This window comes from Cydia pomonella, chromosome 18 (genome assembly GCF_033807575.1).
Source record: "Cydia pomonella isolate Wapato2018A chromosome 18, ilCydPomo1, whole genome shotgun sequence".
NCBI classification, from domain to species: domain Eukaryota; kingdom Metazoa; phylum Arthropoda; class Insecta; order Lepidoptera; family Tortricidae; genus Cydia; species Cydia pomonella.
In genome coordinates, this window is record NC_084720.1 from 9,857,235 (window position 1) to 9,876,725 (window position 19,491).

At 37.7% G+C, this 19,491-nt stretch overlaps 1 protein-coding gene across 1 annotated transcript in view; it reads right to left on the bottom strand.

Moving 5' to 3' along the window:
• The window catches only part of LOC133527587 (midasin), a 37,925-nt gene extending 18,989 nt beyond the window's left edge, over positions 1–18,936 (bottom strand). The window contains exons 1-19 of the mRNA XM_061864648.1: positions 18,732–18,936; positions 18,268–18,521; positions 17,457–17,705; positions 16,383–16,678; positions 15,954–16,156; positions 14,318–14,481; positions 12,720–14,230; positions 12,143–12,308; positions 9,730–12,031; positions 7,925–9,656; positions 6,143–7,775; positions 5,810–6,018; positions 5,336–5,468; positions 4,567–5,185; positions 3,685–4,190; positions 3,202–3,378; positions 2,332–2,744; positions 813–952; positions 24–250 (exon numbers count right to left, since the gene is read on the bottom strand). Of these exons, the coding sequence (XP_061720632.1) occupies positions 24–250; positions 813–952; positions 2,332–2,744; positions 3,202–3,378; positions 3,685–4,190; positions 4,567–5,185; positions 5,336–5,468; positions 5,810–6,018; positions 6,143–7,775; positions 7,925–9,656; positions 9,730–12,031; positions 12,143–12,308; positions 12,720–14,230; positions 14,318–14,481; positions 15,954–16,156; positions 16,383–16,678; positions 17,457–17,705; positions 18,268–18,521; positions 18,732–18,821 (11,024 nt within the window). The 5' untranslated portion in view covers positions 18,822–18,936. The remainder of the gene's footprint in view (positions 1–23; positions 251–812; positions 953–2,331; positions 2,745–3,201; positions 3,379–3,684; positions 4,191–4,566; positions 5,186–5,335; positions 5,469–5,809; positions 6,019–6,142; positions 7,776–7,924; positions 9,657–9,729; positions 12,032–12,142; positions 12,309–12,719; positions 14,231–14,317; positions 14,482–15,953; positions 16,157–16,382; positions 16,679–17,456; positions 17,706–18,267; positions 18,522–18,731) is intronic.
• Positions 18,937–19,491: the final 555 nt, after the last annotated feature.

The window sequence follows — 19,491 nt, forward strand, 5'->3', positions numbered from 1 at the left end:
ATTTTTTTGTACTCATATCATACCTGTGATACAAGTTGTTAAGGCACTCCTTCCAATGCCCCATCTCCAGCTTTCTCCAGTTGATGATCTGCTGCCCAACTTCCAAAGATATATCAATCATATTGTTCCCTTTATGTGCGTTCTTGTTCCACTCTTCAATTTTGTCGCGGAGCAACTCCAAACCGGTTAGAAAACGGGACACGGGACTGGTGACCGGAAAATTTAGTATTCGATTCACTATTACGATTATCTGGAATTAAATAAATATTGTATTTTATGTTATTGACCGTTATTTGCTATGTCGCGCTATAAGATGATGGGCGTGAATGAGCCAATATAAACCTTATTTAAAAGGATGAAGGTTACTTTCCAGACGTAGGCCATAACTAATGTTTATAAGGTACTGTGGGCATTATTCCTCACGACGACTTTAGGCGTTATCTGCGCCAAAGGTATAATTTTTGGGATAATACATAGGCGTATTTACTGTTTCACATCTTCTTATCTTTAACGCCAGGTGGCTTAGCCAAGGTGACAATCGTTCGCAGAGGAACGACACGCTATCCGTCTCTATCGCACTAACTTGGAAGAGTGATAGAGAGAATATAGCGGTTCGTTTCGTTTTCTGTAAACGATTGGCTAGGCCCCCAGTAGACGGATAAATACGCAATGAAATCGCAGCAACAAGCAGTTTTTTACTATCGTACTGTTGCACATTGGTGTGTTGGTGTTACACAAATACATTTAACTGATTACTGGAAGACCTTATCTCGTTGGAATAAGGTTTAAGATAAGTTAACAACGTTACTTACGTCTTTTAGTGTAGGGAAGTCCGGCCACTGGTCAAGCAACGCATTCGTGCTCTCTTTGACTCGCCGTAGCAGTGGCAGGCATTGTCTAGTTTCAGAAACCCATGGGGAATGGTAAAAGTCAATTTTATGGTTGTTCGACTCTGTAAAACAAGTTAAACACAAACAAGTTAAACAAGTATTCCGAAAAATAAGAACCCGATTTTTTACTTCAAAGTACCTACTTTACATGGGTAAAGACATTTACATGGGTTGGTACAGTCGAGTTCATAAATATATGAGCAAATCCGAGCCTTCAAAAATAAATGAGCATAGAAAAGTACATATGTATCTGAACAGATTAACCAATCAAAAATATGTACACATATCACCTGTCATATTAATCTGAGCAAGTAACACAATAATATGTAAGCAAGTGAAAACTGATAAATGTTTGTACTAATATTTTTCAAAATTATTTAACCAAGTGGAAGTACACAAGTACATACTCTAAAGATTTTTTAACGTTCTGTTCTAACGTTTTTAATTTTATGTGAACACGTAAGTTCGTAAATATCTAAACAAACCTAAGTACTGTACTGTCAAATCATACATTTGTCTCTTTTATTTTAAGTGTCAAGTCATAGAAGTGTCATAAGTGTTTGCTTGCGGCTTCTTACCCATTTTTGCTGCTTTCGATTTATAATCGACTTAAAAGAGGATGTTATGAACTTTAATGACTGGCTACTTGCAAATTTTTAAAATCATAAGCTGTTCTTGATGTTATTTTTCAGCTGTCAATCATGCACAAAGAGTATAATAATATATTATGTATAATAACATATACAAATTGTGATTAATATGCGTTGCTTTGAATATTGAATGAATAAAATTTACTCCTATATCAAAATGTACAGAATTTCCGAGCATTTCAAACTCCTCATGTCAAAATACAATATAATAAAAAAAGTGGCTGTGACGTAATCGGACAGACAGACGGACATGACGAATCTATAAGGGTTCCGTTTTTTTTTTTTATACCACGACGGTGGCAAACAAGCATACGGCCCGCCTGATGGTAAGCAGTCACCGCAGCCTATGGACGCCTGCAACCACCTGCTGCTGCTGTTTTTTGCCATTTGGCTACGGAACCCTAATAAACAGAGACTTATAATCTCTAACTATCAGTTTTCAGTTGCTTACATATTATTGTGATACTGGATCAGATTAATATGACAGGTGATATGTGTACATATATTTGATTGGTTAATCTGTTCAGATGACAATGTCCCTTTCTATGCGCATCTATTTTTGAAGCCTTGTAATTGCTCATATATTTATGAACTCGACTGTAGATAGGTAAGATAGGTATGGAGTTATGGACCAATGCCGCATATCTGTAGTTCTGGTATGGACTAATCACAGTAGATTAGTATTTAGCGCATACATGACGTGTACTTTGGGGGTAGGCAATTTTTTTTCATAACTATATATTTATTTTTATTTAAAAAAAGTTATAAAAGTCTATGCTAGTCATACATACCAATTCCATCAATTTTCTCCTTAATCTGAGAAATAAGCACCATCAAGCCCGGTGTCATTGCACCTTCAAATTCAGCATCCAACGCCTCCCAGGCATTTGACATTACCCGGCTAAATATCGGATACCTTTGCACCAACGGACTGATAACATTATTCCCTACCATCTTCTTTGGAGGGGGTAACCATTCCGCCGAAGTCAAATTTCGCACGAAGTTGGAATGCCATTTGTAAATTAGGGAAACGTCCTCGGAGCTTATAAGGTATTTCGGTTTTTTGTCTGTTGGCGGTTTGAGTTTCTTTTGTTCTAAAGTTGGTGCTTTAAATTCGGCAAAGTCATGGTCAGAGTAGGAAGGAAACATTTCTAATATTTCTTGATACGCTTCTGTCTCTTCGTCTACGTCGTCGCATTTTGATCTGTAAAAATGAAATGTTTTTTTCCCAATTTAAAAATATTACCTAATAATAAAGGACACAGTTTTGAGAAAGCCAAGTAACTTTTCTTTAGCCTGATAGCCTGATTGCATTTATAAATAATGATATGTATTTTTTATGGCACTATGATGGCTTGTATTGACTTGTGAAAGAGCTCTTGAATATATTTCAGAATTTTGATAAGATGGCAAACAATCGTACGGCCGGCACATAATGGTAAGCGCATACCATGCGTAATGCGCATACATATAGACTAGTTTTAGAAATAAAAAGAGAGGTGTTTCCCCAGTTGAGCTATCACGAATTAAAATTAAGACAATTTATGACCCAAGCTTACTTTCCTCTCACAGCGAACCGCAAATGCAATGAGCGCTTGCTATCATTGCCGATTACCATATTACCGTCGTAAAGATCAAAATTGCTTAACATCAACACTTACTTGGTCACGTATAACGCTTCGTCATCCTGCTTCTTCTTCTCGATATCTCTTTGCTGCTTCTCCCACGTCTTGACGATGCTATTCAGAGTCGTCATTACACTGTTGACCGCCATACGGTCCGCACGCTCGGCGGCCGTGCAGTACATTTTGATCTCTGACAGATTCATTTTTAAAATTCTGTAAAATAAAATGGTTAAAGAACTTTAGAGCATCATGAACATATAAATTATTATGGGGCAATCTAATTTAAATCGACCTAGTCAGTAGTTGTCGATAAAGCTTTTTAAATTAAATATAGAAAACATCCAAAACTTAGGAACAGATTGGTGATAAACTGATAAAAGACCTGAAGTGTCAGTTCACAAACTAAAAAGAGGCAATCTATAAATTTTCGCATTTCTTCTTCATGTTACTCAGATATTATACCTTACACATTATGTTACTCGCAGAATTTAAATATAATTATTTGAAGAAATTACTTACTCCATACATTCAGTCTCAACATCAAACGTGTCACCATCAGCTGCCAAGATATTTCTATTCAACAGCTGCATAACACTGGAGGTCACGAATCGGTTCAAAAACTTCGCCTTTTCATCTTTACTCGGAATATCATTTGGATACACTATCAAGTCATTGATCACTTCATTTAGAATCGGCCCCTGCTCGATTTTAGTCACCAATTCTCTTATTAAATCATTCAACGATGTTACGCTGTAGATGACTTCTGATACTGAACTTTGCAATGGTTTCGCCAAGTCTGGAAAGGCGTCGGAATATGACGATTCGATTTTCTTGTAAAACGCGTTTACTGAATACAGCCACGAAGCGGTCTCTTTTAAGACGGTTTGAGCTTGTTGCATCGACGTTTTGTTGGGTGTGTTGGTTTGTAAGCTATTTAATAGTTCGTTACAAGTTCTTCGTAAGTTTGTTGACAGATCTGCTATCGATTTGGGGGCAAGCACTGATTTTGCGAAGTGTCGGCAATCCTATGAATAAATAAAGACATTAGTATAGCATCTTTTTTTTTCCTTTTTTTTATTGGAGAAACAACAGAAGTATGCGACAGGATAATAGGATACAATTTTTAGGTACATATAGAGATGTACACTTACTTCTTTAAACGCTCTCACTAAAACATACATAACATAAACGGACTTAACTAAAAGGTATGTTTACCTACAAGTTTTTCATTATCAAGTTTACCAGTTTTAAGTTTATCTTTTTCGTATTCATGAATTACTAATTAATCGATCATCGATTGAGGGTAAATCGACGTTCGACGTCAATTGGAAATCGATTCGATGGTGTAGGACTACCTAAGAACTAAAACAACGTAACATAAATTTAGAATCATCAACTTACCTTAGCAAACACATTATAGGACGGCTCCTTCGGCCTAAAGGTATTTCCTTCTGCGTATTTATGTATTTTTGCGCCTATGTTCTCTCTTAACTCAAGTAGAATAGAGCAGTGGGGGTGTACTTTTTCCAAGCCCTTCCTCTTTTCACTGTCTTTATCAAAACTCGTAACTGACACATCGGAAGCTTTTTCAATAAGTTTGTGCTCCGAGACACTTCCAGATACGAGCCCATGCATGTAGTAAGCACTTAGCAATGCTTCAAATACTTCTATATCTTCTTCAATGTATTTCACTTTTAATTTGTACTTTTCCACTTGGTCTACTGGATTGACTTCAGTCATTATTTTGACCATTATAAGACCTGTTAATAGTGATAGCTCAGCCGTTAGAACTTTTATCTTAATTTTTTCAATTGAAGTTTTTAGTTTTTGGTTGACACTTTGCTGTAGTGTAATGAACACCCTGTTTGTTTCTCCAATCATCTCCGTTAGCGTGGGGTGGTCTTTAAAGTAATCTTGCAGCGTGGCGTATGTTTTGTCCGATTGTTTAGAGAATATAATCGATTGTAAAAAGAACATCAGCTGCTCATATTTCCTCATTTCGAATAAAGCATCGCTTTTTCTAAAAAAAAAAACACAAATGAACAAAGTACACTCAGTAACAATAAAAATTGAGGCGCTTTGTATTGGAATAAGAACTTCTAGCTATGTTTTTATTTATTTTGTAATATAAACTTTTCTAAGGCATGCCAAATTATAGGTAGGTACTTACATTTTCATGGAAGTAGTATTTCCCAACATGGCAATGTTTTTCCATACGACATTCAGTAACGTGCCCAGCAGTTTTGAATATTCTTCTCTATCTTGTAGCGCCACTGTTTCATACGCGAGTAAATGACGAGAACCTGCAAAATGAAATTCATATAGCCAGATGAGCAGAGCGACTGATTTAACAATGTAGTCTGGATCTACGGCAGTTTGCTAATAAAACACACCCGGCTCAACATACTAAAGACATATTGGCGCGTGCAACGATTTATAAGATGTCGCTGCGCGCATCGATAGCGTGTATATTGTCTTAAGGCACTTCAATCTCAAATTGACATTTCACAATATGAAAACATAAATATACTAACTAACCACAACACTCTTAACTGACCATTGCTAGTCTTTACATTAAGGTTTACTGATTGCCCGTTAATAACGTGGTGTAAATAAACGATGGTACATGGTTTTTACTAGTTACCTGAATTTTCAACCGTTGTCAGCTTCTGCACATAAAAGGGCAGCAGTGGTAAATTCGTGGACACCCTCTTTGTATTGGTTGGGATGAGTTCCAACTCATCTGCGGGATACGCATTTTTCACTTTGAGGAACAGCAGTGGGTATAGTGCCGGCGAATTGACCAGAGATTTGTAAAATTCATCCCAGAATTTAGCAGGGAGTGATGACAATCTAAAAACAAAAATACTTAAGAGTTTAAATTAAGATAAGAGCCAGATTGCTTAGAGTATCAAAACCTCAGTATTAAAAAAATCCGGGAAATTAACACTGAATATATAAAACAATAAAATGGTACCTGAGGCTTGACATGTCCTGATTTCCACTGCACAATTTTTCTACGATCTGCAGAGGATTTAAGAGTGCTGGAGGAAATCCTTTGGTAACTTTTGCCAAATTCGTCAAATTTGTCAAAATGCCTACAAAATCTTGTATTTTATCTGCTTTTATGTTCTCTCCTTGAGACAGCTTGTAGATCAAATCTATGAAATGTATCTTTAATGTGCTTAATACTCTTTGAATTACGTATACGTTAATAGGCAATAGTTGAACTTCTAAGCTCACTGTAGCATTTTTGGACGCTTCTAGCATTTTTGTGACATTTTCCTGAATTGTTGTCAAAGTGGTGCTATCAGGAATGTCTAATGAGAAACTTATGTCCGTTGAAGTACTCGCATCTAGAGACAGCTTCGAAGCCTGTGCTTCAATAGGTTGACTCATATCTAAGGTGACTTGTTTATAAATATCCGACCTAGCTACAGCCAAATCAAACTCATCCTCATTTTCATATAGCTTAGGTTGACCTTTGACCTTTCGCAATTTCTTGCTCAGCTTCGCAATGTCAGTGTTGTCTTGGTCGTTATACAGCATGGTTTTAGTTTCTCTTTCAAACCTTTCTCGAAGACTATGGTTTGGCGGCAACATACCGAAAAGTTGTCCCATCAAATGTTTCTTAACCCATTTACTGTGCATGTAAAGCAAGGGCACTATTTCCTCTTTTAACAACGGTGTTCTTTTGTTTTTCTTCATCACAAATATTGGCAGCGAACACGCTTTTAAAAATCGGTTTCTCCAATTTAAAATATGGATTATTTTACATGCCGTTTCATCGTCTAGGGAATCTTGTGCTTCCTTGATTAATTTTCTCAAATACTCCTCAATTATGTCCGTGTATTTTTTGCAGTGCTTTAGAATGGGATATTCAACAAAATCATCAGTCAATGCTCCGGTTTCTACCGCGTTTGAATAATCCAGAGCCGAAAAATTGTTTTCATGTAAGTTCCTTTTATTTAAAGTCTTCCACAGTTCATTGTAAAGGGTTATTGACTTCATATTCGTTTCTGTGATTTCGTCTTCGTCAAGCTGTTGGGATTCTGGGTAAAACCTTCTGGTTGATTCAGAATGATTCTTTAAAGCCTTTCCAGCAGCGAAGGCCGCTTCATTAAATTGGCCAGTTAAATCTTCGTTCCCATTGTACTTGTTTTTTAAGCTTTCTTGTATTAACGCATGTAAAATTTGAATGCTTCCCTCTGTGCATTTTTGATATGAAGTGAAAATGCTTGCTAGCAATGCCAGGTCCGCTCCTTTATAAGTTGATTGTTGGATAGCAGGATACGCAATTTGTTTAGCGATTTCGTTTGTAGAATTCGAGCATAAGCCTTTAACAGTTAGCGTATGGCTGCTGTCTTTTGTATCAAACGCTTTGTATTCTTCTTTACTTATTCTTTCTTCTAAAGCCTTGAGCATAATGTTTTTCATTTCAGCCAGTGACGTATTGACATTGGAAGTAAAATCGCCGCCGCATCTCGATTTGATGTAAACATCGGCAAAGCTGTTAAGCAATGCTATCTCGTGGGAAACGCCTCTAACTATTTGTTGCCATGTAAGATAAGCAGCTTGGAGCAAGTGAGAGATCGTCGGGCGTTCCAATCCTGAGAAATATAAAATTTTATTTCTAATTTGTACCTAAAGAAAAACACAAATTAGCAAAAAATACTGCTAAGATTATTTACTAAAGTAATAGAAAATGTGATCTTCAAAGCCAACCCCAAATAATTACATGAAAATAACATGTACATACCTTGTACGAATGAGGTCATGAGCTCATGGCAGCTAATAACTATTTCATGGTAGTGATTTGGCAACTCACATGACGATAACAGTGCAGTCAAATCCATGTAAGACACCGTCTGCGTTAAGCTCGCATCATAGTCTTCAGACCTTAACAAGAAAATTTCGACTCCTCTATTTCTCATTGCCCTTGAGATCTCTCCATATTTGGGGTCCATTGTGAAAAATACCCTAAAGTTGGGATGAGGTACAATTTCGCTCATCTCCCCTCTTTCAGGTATGCTTAAAACTCCATTCGGCTCTAACAATCCATTGAGTCGGTCTAAAACAGCCGCCGAGGTCAAATTTACATTATCTAGAAGCAGCCATGAACCGTTAATCAAAGCCCGAACAAGAAGGGAATCTATCCATTCAAATTTGCCGCCGGCATTTACTGATGTGAGCTTGGAGACTTTGGTTTTTATGTTGTTCAATTTAGTTACAATTTCTTCAATCGTATTTCGCGTGGCATCATATTTTTTATTGCATTCGAGAAGTTTTTTACAGTGATTTAACAGGAATTGTATTTTTTCGTTAAATTTTTCCGTATCTGCTTCGTAGCTATCGTTTGCACCGGATTGTAGCACCTTGTATTGATTCAGTTGGCTCATGAGTTTATTCAACTTCCAGTCCTTATCTGGCTGAGACAGCCACATGTTGCGCACGATCTCTATAGTAGTAGTTTCTATTTGATCGTACAAAGTTTCAAGATTTCTATTGTAATCTACTTGTTCAAATCCACCGAGTAAATCTGATACATCCATGGCCGACGTCACTGGTAATACTTGGAGGTCATTGCCCGTTAAATCAGCTAGTATCTGAACGATACTGCTTTTGCCAGTAGCCGTGGGTCCCACTAATATTGACAACCAGTTCATTTTGACACTTTGAGTTAGAGCTTTGAGTGTTGGCAACTGATTTCTAAGAACTTGCAGATTGGTTTCAAGCGAGCGCCTGTTTTTAAAACCCTTCTCATTATTTCGATCTATTGCGACATCTCCGATAGTAATTTTCTTGTCAGTGGCGTCAAACTGAGGACTGCTATCGCTCCTTGGGTACTCGGGAGAGAAGAATTCATTATAACTTTGTATCATCTTCTCTTTGTCTTCAGTGGTTCTCATGCGGTTTACATAGAGCATGTCAACAAATTTTCCTGGTAGCTGATCGTTGCCGTTATTTTGTTCTCCGATAAGAGCTTCACACCACCTCTGAATGTCTCTTAAGTTCATTTCCCAAGGGCCGCCTCTATGTGCCCATGATTGAAGCACAGTGATCTCGTGAGCAATTTTGCAATTAAACTGAACAATCCTCTGCAAGATGTCTTTGGGTAAGCTTGGGTATTGGGACTCAACGATGTAAATAAGATCTTCCTTCGTCAAAGTGTCGATGTATACTTGGGTGAATCTGTTTAGGAAGGATACAGGCAAGCCACGGCGTGCGCCACCTTGCTTTAGAGGGTTTTGGCAAGCGAATAATTTAGTTTCTGCTTTCACTTTAAATGTTTTTCCTAATTCTGGAATAAACACCTCACCTCGGTGATCAAGACAAGCATTTAAACCCTCTAATACTGGTTGAGGAGCTAAATTCAGTTCATCTAGTAGAATCCAGTCACCGTTTTGCAAAGCGCTCAGGAACGCTCCTTCTTTGAATGTAAATGAGCCATCTTCTGTCGGGAGGTCGGTACCAAATAAGTCTGTTATATCCTGCAAAAGAAAACTACATTAGAATCTCATTATAAAAACACTATTAGAATCTCCAAGGTATGATGATACTTACAGTTTGATCACTAAGATTGATGCGAACGACCTTATGTCCTGAAGATTTAGCAAGGGCTGTTACTAAGCTAGTTTTTCCTACCCCCGGGTTACCTTCCAAAAGAATGGCTTTATTAAGTTGCATGCCTCTCAATAATCTTAGCGTATTCGATCCCGTAGTCGGGGCCGTAAATGTGAACTTTTGATCTTCATCGGCTATGCTGAAATTCTCTCCCAATTCGATATAGAACGGCCGTATACCAAATTTCTTATCATCAGATTCTGTAGTGAATTTTGACTGCTTATTACTTAGCATTTCTCTTAGGCCCTCAATATATTCATTTCCAACCGCCTGTATTTGGTTCAGCAAGAAATCTATAGCCGTCTTGCGAAGTACGTATAAAGTTTCTGATTCAATGTGCCCGGTCAGAGCAGTGCCGAAACAATCCAAGAATGTCATACACGCGCCGTGAACGTACGCTTCAGGGGTGTCCAGTAGGCCCTTAGCAACTGTAACATTGATAAACTGAACCCAAGCCAGCAGATCACGCAAACTGAACGGGAATTTATTGGTAACCTCTGAGTTTTTCAACCAATCTGTAAAATCCAGTATAGAGGTACCAATCCCTGTACTACCGTCTTCTTGATTGCCCAGTGAAATACCTTTGTTAACACTTTTTTCCAGGACACTTAGTAAGTCTTCTCTAGAAGACACGCTGTCGCACCATATTTCAGTGAATCGGTTGCGAAGAGCAGGTGAAAGCTCTTTCTTACCAAAATCTCCTCCAGGGTTCATAGTTCCGACGAAATGGAAATTCTTTTGGGCTGTGATGACTACTATTTCTGAGTTATCCTCCATTCCTCTTTCAGCCAAGACTAGCTGTCTTTCAGGTTCAAGCAGGGAGTTCATTCTTTCTAATACACTGTCGTCTGCTAAGGAAATTTCATCGGCTAGAAACATTTGGCCATTTTCCATTGCGTTTATTAATGGGCCGTCAACCCATTCGAACAATCTGCCGTCGTTCTTATATTGCCGTACTGGACGCAGACCTCCTAAGAAGTCTGAACTCTCTGTATGCATGTGACAATTGACTGTCAAAAGCTGAGTTTTTCTCAATGTCGCTAGGACTTGGCATATTGTGGTTTTACCACAGCCAGTCTCTCCAACCAATAACACGGGCTCGTCGAAAGTGAATGCCTTTGCGATCAAAACGGCTAGTCTTCTCATATTGTATGTCCAAACTACGTGGGAGAACTCCTGCAGTTGATTATTTAGAATGATTTCTAAAATACCTTTAGTTACAGGGGATGTAATTTGGTGAAGGGTGAAAAGATTATCTGGACAGACCTTCCTCTTTATATGTTTTTCTATAACTTCTTCAATGATTCCCCTTTCATCTGTCTGTCTCACTTTACCAGCCAAAACAAGGTACCCTTCGTCTGCTATATGTTGATCCCAATCGTAAAATTTGTCTTCCGTTAGAATCTCCTTGGAAGCGAGCTTGTACCTCTGTCCCCATCTGAATAGATCTCTCAGAGTAATGAAACCGTCTTTGCCTTGAACTGCTGCTGATCCTCGGCGTCTTATTTGCAGTTCTGCCATCACAGCAATCATCTTTTTACTATACGTCGGAGGAATATGGCATCTTTGATGCAAGATTGTTTCCAATTCTTTCCTCGGTATTTCATCAAAGTGCAACTCTACGAATCTGTTTCTAAACGCCCTTGACAACATCTTTCGTCCTCCGTATAATCCAGGAGGATTTTGCGTCGCAAACAACATAAAGTTGGGGTCAGCTTTGACAACCTGCTGTGTTTCTGGTATGAACAGCTCTCGGTTGTCGTCTAGGACACGGTTCAGAGCTTCCAGCACGTCACTTGGAGCTAGATTGAGTTCGTCAAGAATAATCCAATGTCCTTTCCTCATTGCCTCCACTAGTACACCTTCTTTGAATACTAGCTTCCCGCTGGCATCAGTTGCATAAGACCCTATGTATTCCTGTAGGTCTGTATGTTCGTGGTTGTTTATCCTTACGCAAAAATTTCCCGAGGCTTTAGCAATATATGTTATAAGAGAAGTTTTTCCTACAGATGTATCACCCTGTAGTAGAACCGGTAATTTACCTAAGGACACGATTCTCGCTATGTCGCGGAGATTTTTTCTGACTGTGGGAGTTAAGATGTAGCCATCAGGAATTGCTATTTCTAGTTTTCCCTGCGCAATCCAATGACCTTCAAAAAGTAAATAGTTTTTCCCTGGGATTTGTGGTTCTGGTATAAGTTGATTTAGAACTGAACTGATATTTTTCTTTCCAATCACTGCCCTGTTAAAAAAGAATGTTTTTTACTACACTTTATAAGCATACATATCGGTACTCTACAATATTAATAATGATAAAAAGTAAGTAACATATACCCTAGAGTGATGTACTTACTTGGCAATCATAGCTTCCACTTTAGGATGTGAGGAACTGTCCAACTGTGTAAGGAAGGACAGACAAAAGGCTTCGTATAGAGATCTAGTCACCGTCCCGCATTTGGCTCTAGCAGCCGCCGTTAGGGCTCTGCAGAGCGTTCGTAATGAGTAGTGAGGAGCATTGCCTGTTAAATAGATAAAAAATATATCTATAGCAAAAATAATGGAGCCAAGAAAGTATGGAAGGTGGAGGTAAGGAATGAAATCTCCGTGTACCAAAAAGTGTCATCCAAAAACCTTAAATAGGTGGCGCTAGAATACCTAGAATACTTGAAAAAAGAAATCAAATCATAGACAGGGCACTTCACTCCGTCAATAACGCCTAGGTTCTTAGCTACTCTAGCGCTAATCTGGAGAGATTTTGAACTATTATTTATAGCTGACAGCTGGACACTTTTGCAACAGTTCTACCATAAGAGATTTCACTCCTTTTAATTCCACACTCCATACAAGAAAGGAATAAGCAACTAATGAAATAATAATACAGAGAAAACATAGTTAGGAAATACAAAGATTTCTTAAATGTATATTCTCACCTCCACCATCCACAAGGTTTAACTTCGCTTCTTTTCTGACGGTAGAGTAGAAGTTGAATATCCCTTCCAGCATTGACCCGCTAAGATTCATGTGATACAAGTAATCCCCTATAAGCAGCATCAAATCATTCCTCTCAGTCAACTCATCTATAAAGAATTCTGTAAATCGATTCCTTAATCCAACAGGCAGATCCTTCTTGCCCACATCTGTTGCGGGATTCATGCATGCAAATAGCGTGAAATCTGGATGTCTTTTTATGGGGACCTTATCACCCTTTTCTATCAAGTCAATGGTCTCGTTTTTGGCCTCTAAAAGCCCGGCTAGGCACTCTAATATCTCAGCTGAGGCCAAATTTATTTCATCTAGCAGAACCCAATGACCTTCCTGCATGGCTTTGACTAGCGAACCTTCGATAAAAGCGAAAGTTAATTTGGAAGCTGCTTTAACTTGCTGGTCTAACTTCACAAGTTTATCTCCAAACGCTAGCCACTTTTTCATCTTTTTCTCACTCTTCTCATTCTTAAGTCTATTTACAGCAGACTTGTAACTCTGTTTCATTAAAGCCAGTAACGCGGTCCAGCTTTCGCTCTTGTAACACGTGTCTATATGGGATAGGAACTTTTTATTCTTCTCGACATTGTAGTAGCTTCGGAATAATTCCTCAAACTCGTTTCTGATTGGTTGTATCACATATTTTAAATCCACCGGTTTGTAGCCGCCGAGTAAGTCAGCAGAATCAGATTGCTGGTTCATGTTGATTACTACGAGTTTGTGGCCCGTCTGCCTGGCTAAGTATTGGACAGACGAGGTTTTTCCAGTTCCTGTTTCTCCAACTAATAATACTGGCTCATTCGATGTCACGCAACACGCGATTCTCTCTAGCAAGCAAGCTGATTGACGAGTGAAGGAAAAGACTACTTGTTTATTATCAAAATCAACTGATTCTAAAGTCTTTTCCTTTCTAGCGACTTTCGCTCTTCCGGCTTCCATGGCATTAGGATGTAAGGACACATTTGGTTTGTGATGTTTGCAATAAAATTCAGACTTAGTCTCGATTATGCCTAAACAGGTGCCGACCTTTTTGGCTAGTTCTAGTCTATGATCGGGCGACGCGATTGAGCAAGTGAAAATGTCTATGGCATCCTGAAGTACCTTGAGGGCCGACTCTGGGCTTGAAACTTCAAAACCCACAACGGATCTGGAGCACCACTTTATTAAGTCCCTGGTGGAAATAAGTCTTGCGCCTCTCATGACCGTAATACTTGTATCTTTCTCAGAATCTACAGTTTCCGTTGTTTGTAAAGACGTGTCATGGCTTCCCACTGAGAACATCATGAACACTTCTATCATTCTTGAGCAGATTGTTGACAAACTTGGGTAGAGTTTGTTTACTATTTCAGCCAGCTCTGACCTTGAGAGTGGTTCGACGTTTATTTGAGTTAAGTGCTTTTGGAGTAGTGTACTGGAATTCGATATTTTCTTTTGGAATCCATAATTTGTGTTGACAGTCCTACAAACAAAATTTGTAATTTATGTTTTTATCATAAATTCATAATACATGAACAACCTAACCTAAGTTTTTTGTTATAAAACATACCTTTGTGTGACAAAAAGGTGAAATCCTGGTGTGACTGGTAAAGAGTCCCTATAGCCTGGGACACAGAGTGCATTTCTCTCTAGCAGGGAGCTCAACGTTGACGCCACGTCTAGTGCGGCACTGTCGATGTCTTCCAACAGCAACCAGTGGCCATTTTGCACTGCCTAAAATTTATATAATATGATTATTTACATATTATGGAAACCCACTGTGAGCTACAGTCAACTAAAGTATTGTAAACTGGGTAATGAAGTAAATATATAGTGTTTGTGCAATAACGCTTTTCAACCTTGACTAGTTGCAGACTGCTGGTAGGTATTTAGTCCTTTCGATTTTATACCTCAACTGGATAGTCATCAAGTACCATTGTCCACACCGTCAACTATCCATCGGAGGAAAATAGTAAAAATAGTAAGTTGAAAATACTTTGACTGTAGGCATAAAGAATTACAATCACAGGTAAAGGTCAAATTATCGCGGCGCTTACTAAAAATGTGTTATTTTTTTATATTACGTTGGTGGTAAACAAGCATACGGCCCGCCTGATGGTAAGCAGTCTCCGTAGCCTATGAATGCCTGCAAATCCAGAAGAATTACATGCGTGTTGCCGACCCTAACACTCCGCACCCTCTTTAAGCTCGTTACTACTGACACTGATGGAATGGGAGGTGGCGAGGATAGGGGCGGAGACGGTTTTTTTTTTCTAACGATCTTGTTTATTCCTTAATTATTTATATCGTTACATAACATACGAGTATAATGTACAATGCCGACTTTGTGAACTCATTTATCGAAGACGAAAACAAGTCAATATTTTCGGCAATTAAATTGAGGGTGAGCCTTACCGAGCAGGTCCGTGCGCCCGCGCGGCACCACCAGCAGCCGTGTATATATATGGGTCCGGAACCGGCCCTGCCTATGTCAGCGGATGTCACGAAGGGAGTAATAGAGAAGGTAAAAGAGATGGAAGCACAGAGAGAATGGGAAGAAGAGACTAGCTGCAGACAGTCGAAGATGATGATCAAGGGTATATATCACAGGAGAACCAGGTATCTTTTGAAACTAGGTAAGAGCAGTCTGTGACTACTGACGGGTATTTTATCACTGGTCATAACACTCTCTACAAACATCTCAAGGTAATGGAAATAAACAGAGACGCCTCCTGTCCACACTGTGGTAAGGAGGAAACTAGCCTTAACTTATTAGCATAATGTATTATGTACGCGGCAATGCGATATAATACACTCGGTAGAGACCTACTAAAAGAAAAACGAACTAAAGGATGTCGACCTCAAAGATGTCCTTCTGTTCTGCAGGAAAACAAAAAGATTTGAGGTGAATATTATTGGAATGCTACCGGGACAGTAACCTGCAGCTCCAACTCCAGGGAATTGGGCTGAATGAACGCAGTATGTGATTGACAGCCCGCCTGTTTCCGGCCGGGCGTCCCTACACTACATCTTTACTAATGACACTTGCAAAAATAGGTGGGTCCACACAGCCCGTCTATTTAAGAACGTAAATGACATTTCGACACACATTTCGACTTTAATTCGACACTGAGTGACAATGTTCATAAAGCTAAATAGGTACACTTAATTTTTTCCGTAAATCAAGCAATATAAAAACTATACACCTCAGTCAATACACCTGGCCTCCAAACAAATTCTCCTGGTACATCAGTGCAATGGTGTGAACCCAGCAACATCCTTGAGTCTGTCTGATCTCCTAGTTGTACTTTCTTGAAAGCAACCCCTTTACGACCAGTTATGGCTGCTAGATGTTCCACTAAGCATGTCTTGCCTGATCCCACTGGGCCCAGTAGAGAAACAGCTTTGCCTGTGCAAAAACGAAAGGTTTAACCACAAAGAAAATTTCATCACAATATTAACATTAATTAAATTAATAAAAGCAATATTGTTGTTTTAATAAACAGTACCATTCACTGAGGGATAATACTGTGGCAGCAAAATTTTGATTATTTCAAATCTTTGTTTTCAAATTCAAAAAGTTGTACCTGGCCTACATTGCATAAGTTTTATTTTAGAAATAAGCAAATAAGTACCTGATGCAACAGCTAAAGCTAAACTTCTCAAATTATTCACTGTGGATTTGACAGGCACCAAGTTACTACTCAGCACATTATTCTTATCAAATAATGGAAGCATGATCCCATCAATGTTCACCACACTGCAATCCTTCAGGTCAGCATGAATAATGTCCTCTATGGTAGGTAAATCTATGTTCTGCGTGTTGCATGCCTGTTTGGTGTCTTGGGCAGTTGTGTTAAGGCTAGTAGATAGCAACTTTGATTGGTGTTCCGTCATGTTCATAAGAATGACCATGCATTCCTTTACCATCCTGTAGAAACATGTAAATTTGTATATGAATGTAGTCAGAAGATTTAGCCAAACTCAATGAAGACAAGTGTGTAGCAGTTAGATTCAAAATTTAGAATATTTTGAAGGTTTCCACTAACTAAATCTTAACAAATCACTTTGATTTTGATGTCAATTGCTTCAGCATAATATATTCTAGGTTTATAGGTTTCGCTTTTATGGAAACAAATGAAATTTTTTTCTTCTTGGTTTTGCAAACTTTGAAAAAAAGTTGAACCTATAAACCTAGTTTTTCATTGTGTTAATAACATACTAAAAAATCATGGAGAATGGAAAATATTTAGAAGTGGAAAAACATTCTCTTTTTGTATGGACAATCACATGGTACTCTTTCCTCTTAATAGTCATATAAAAATATATCATCTTAAGTTATTTAACAGAGCAATTTATGATGTTATTATTACTCCATATTCTTTAACTATTTAACCACCATATCTAATCCAAGGTTTTACATAGTTTTTTATCCCTTTGACTTTTTATTTTAATTTCATTTATACATTTCTAACTATTTATGATATTGTGAATTGTACAAACAATATTTTATACTGAATGTCCAATTAAAATAATCAGTAATGTTAATGTATTAATATTCTTCCGAAAATTATACTGTGCTAAATTAGAAATGCTTAAAAAATCTGTTTGTTAATTGTTTTATTGAGTTCTGATCATCGAAACTAAATGCAAAATTGTGTTTAAATATTGTTCCTTTAATGTGTAAGGCATTTAATGTTAAATCTCACCATCTTATCTCATCCTCCTCATGGCAGGTAAAGTTTGTTATGAACATTGTCCAGTCCCACTTAGCAGCAAATTCATTGGGCAGTTTACACAGCAAACTGTAGCAGCACTGAACTATGTGATAGTCCGTAATCTTTTGTCTAAAGTCCAGCAGCCTACGTTTCTTTGGAGCTACATTGTAGGAGTCTTCATGATGGATGAACACTTCAAATGGTGCCGCTGGATTAATTTCAAAGTATTTGAGGGCATATCTGGTAACAAAAAATACCAATGTGTATTTAAAAAATACAAAAAAAAAAAAAAAAAATTATCAGACAATTAGAACTTTTTGCAACATACAGCAATGTTTTATGTGTGAAACATCAAAGTTAATGAAAAGGTAAACATTAAAAAGCCATATATTTGTCCACCAACATCCAAGTGCAAATGGCTAATTATAAACCCACTAAATGAGTATCAGAAGGAACAAGCAATAATATTTTTTTTTTACTTTTTGTATGTTTATTTATGTATGTTGGTATTTTTTTTTTCTATAAAAACTAGTCTATTCGAAGTGTTCCTTGTCACTTTGATATCTGTCAATAAGGATGTCTAAACTAGATGTCCCATATTGGCGACATTGCCATCAAAAAGGCATAATGCACTGAAACACACTAAGAAAACAATTTATTTTTAAGTGGTATTAACTCTGAAACTAGGCCAACTAAAAACAATTTATATGATATTTTTGTCTCTAAATAAGATCCGGAATATACTGTTAAAATCTTTCAGTTTGCACTCGCTTTCTCGGGCACTGTGTAGAATGTAACTTACTGTAAGACATCAGGATGTTCACTCAGCAGTGACAAAGCAATACAATATTCCAGATGATAGCTCTTCTCAGCGTCTGTGCAGGTGTCATAGTTTGAGCTTGAGAACACAGGTTTTAGAGGAATCTTAGTCGATACTAACGCCAGAAGAATGTTTGACAAGTATTTCCTGAATAAGTGTGCATCCTCAAACCTGAGGACATACTCAGATAATACTTTGATAGCCTCTTGAAGACCATTTGGTTTATCCAATAATGGCTGAAATGTTAAAAGCTTATTTATTATACTGATATTAACACTAGCTGCACAGCATAGGTATAATGATTTATAAAAGAGAACCAGGAATTTACCCTAGCGGGTACACAAAATTAGCCCCGCCAGCTTACCAAAGAAATTATCTTGCAAATACAATCTATTTTAGCATAATACGAAAGTTTTAAAACACTTCAGTTTGGTATCAATACTTACCGCCACATTATTGTGAATAGCTTTGTTTAATTCGGAATTGGTCGTTTCCAGCCCAAGCGCCTTTAAGGCCACCGATATATTCTTATACATATTTAACAGTTCATGAACAGGGATATATCACAAAACTTTTTAACAAAAAACGTGCGCGATCGTGCGCGCCGGACCTCCACAATCCCACATGTTTTTGTTATTGACACTGACAGTGATATTTCACAGATATTTATAATGTAATATAACATTAGTCCAAAATGAACTAATCTTACACTTCTTTGTAATAAGTATTTTTTCATTGGATACGAGTATTACTTTTGGAATAATATTTTTTTTTAGTTTTTTTTTTACTATTATATGGACAATTTATATATTATTTAGCATTCATGTATCGGATAAATTCCTCTATTGTACATTGTACATGTTTGATCATTGACTTGGTAATTTAAAGTATGGTTCGGACAAAGAGAAAGGATATGTTCAGAATGAGATTAGATCATAATATGTTTCTTTCGAGAAACATATTAAAGATATTCAATCTCATATATATCTATGATAAAAGGCTAGATCAAGCACAAAGAGTAAAGTAAGAATATATCAAGCAACAACCCGCATTAGATTTCGATATAATTACTGACCTAGGCGCACTAAACTTGACCTGAAATAAGCACTATCAAAAGAATTTGGTCTAGTCAGCTTCGAGGATTTAACGACTGGAGACGCCTTGTATGTAATTTTCTGTACAAAACAGTCTGCCGATTTTTGCGGG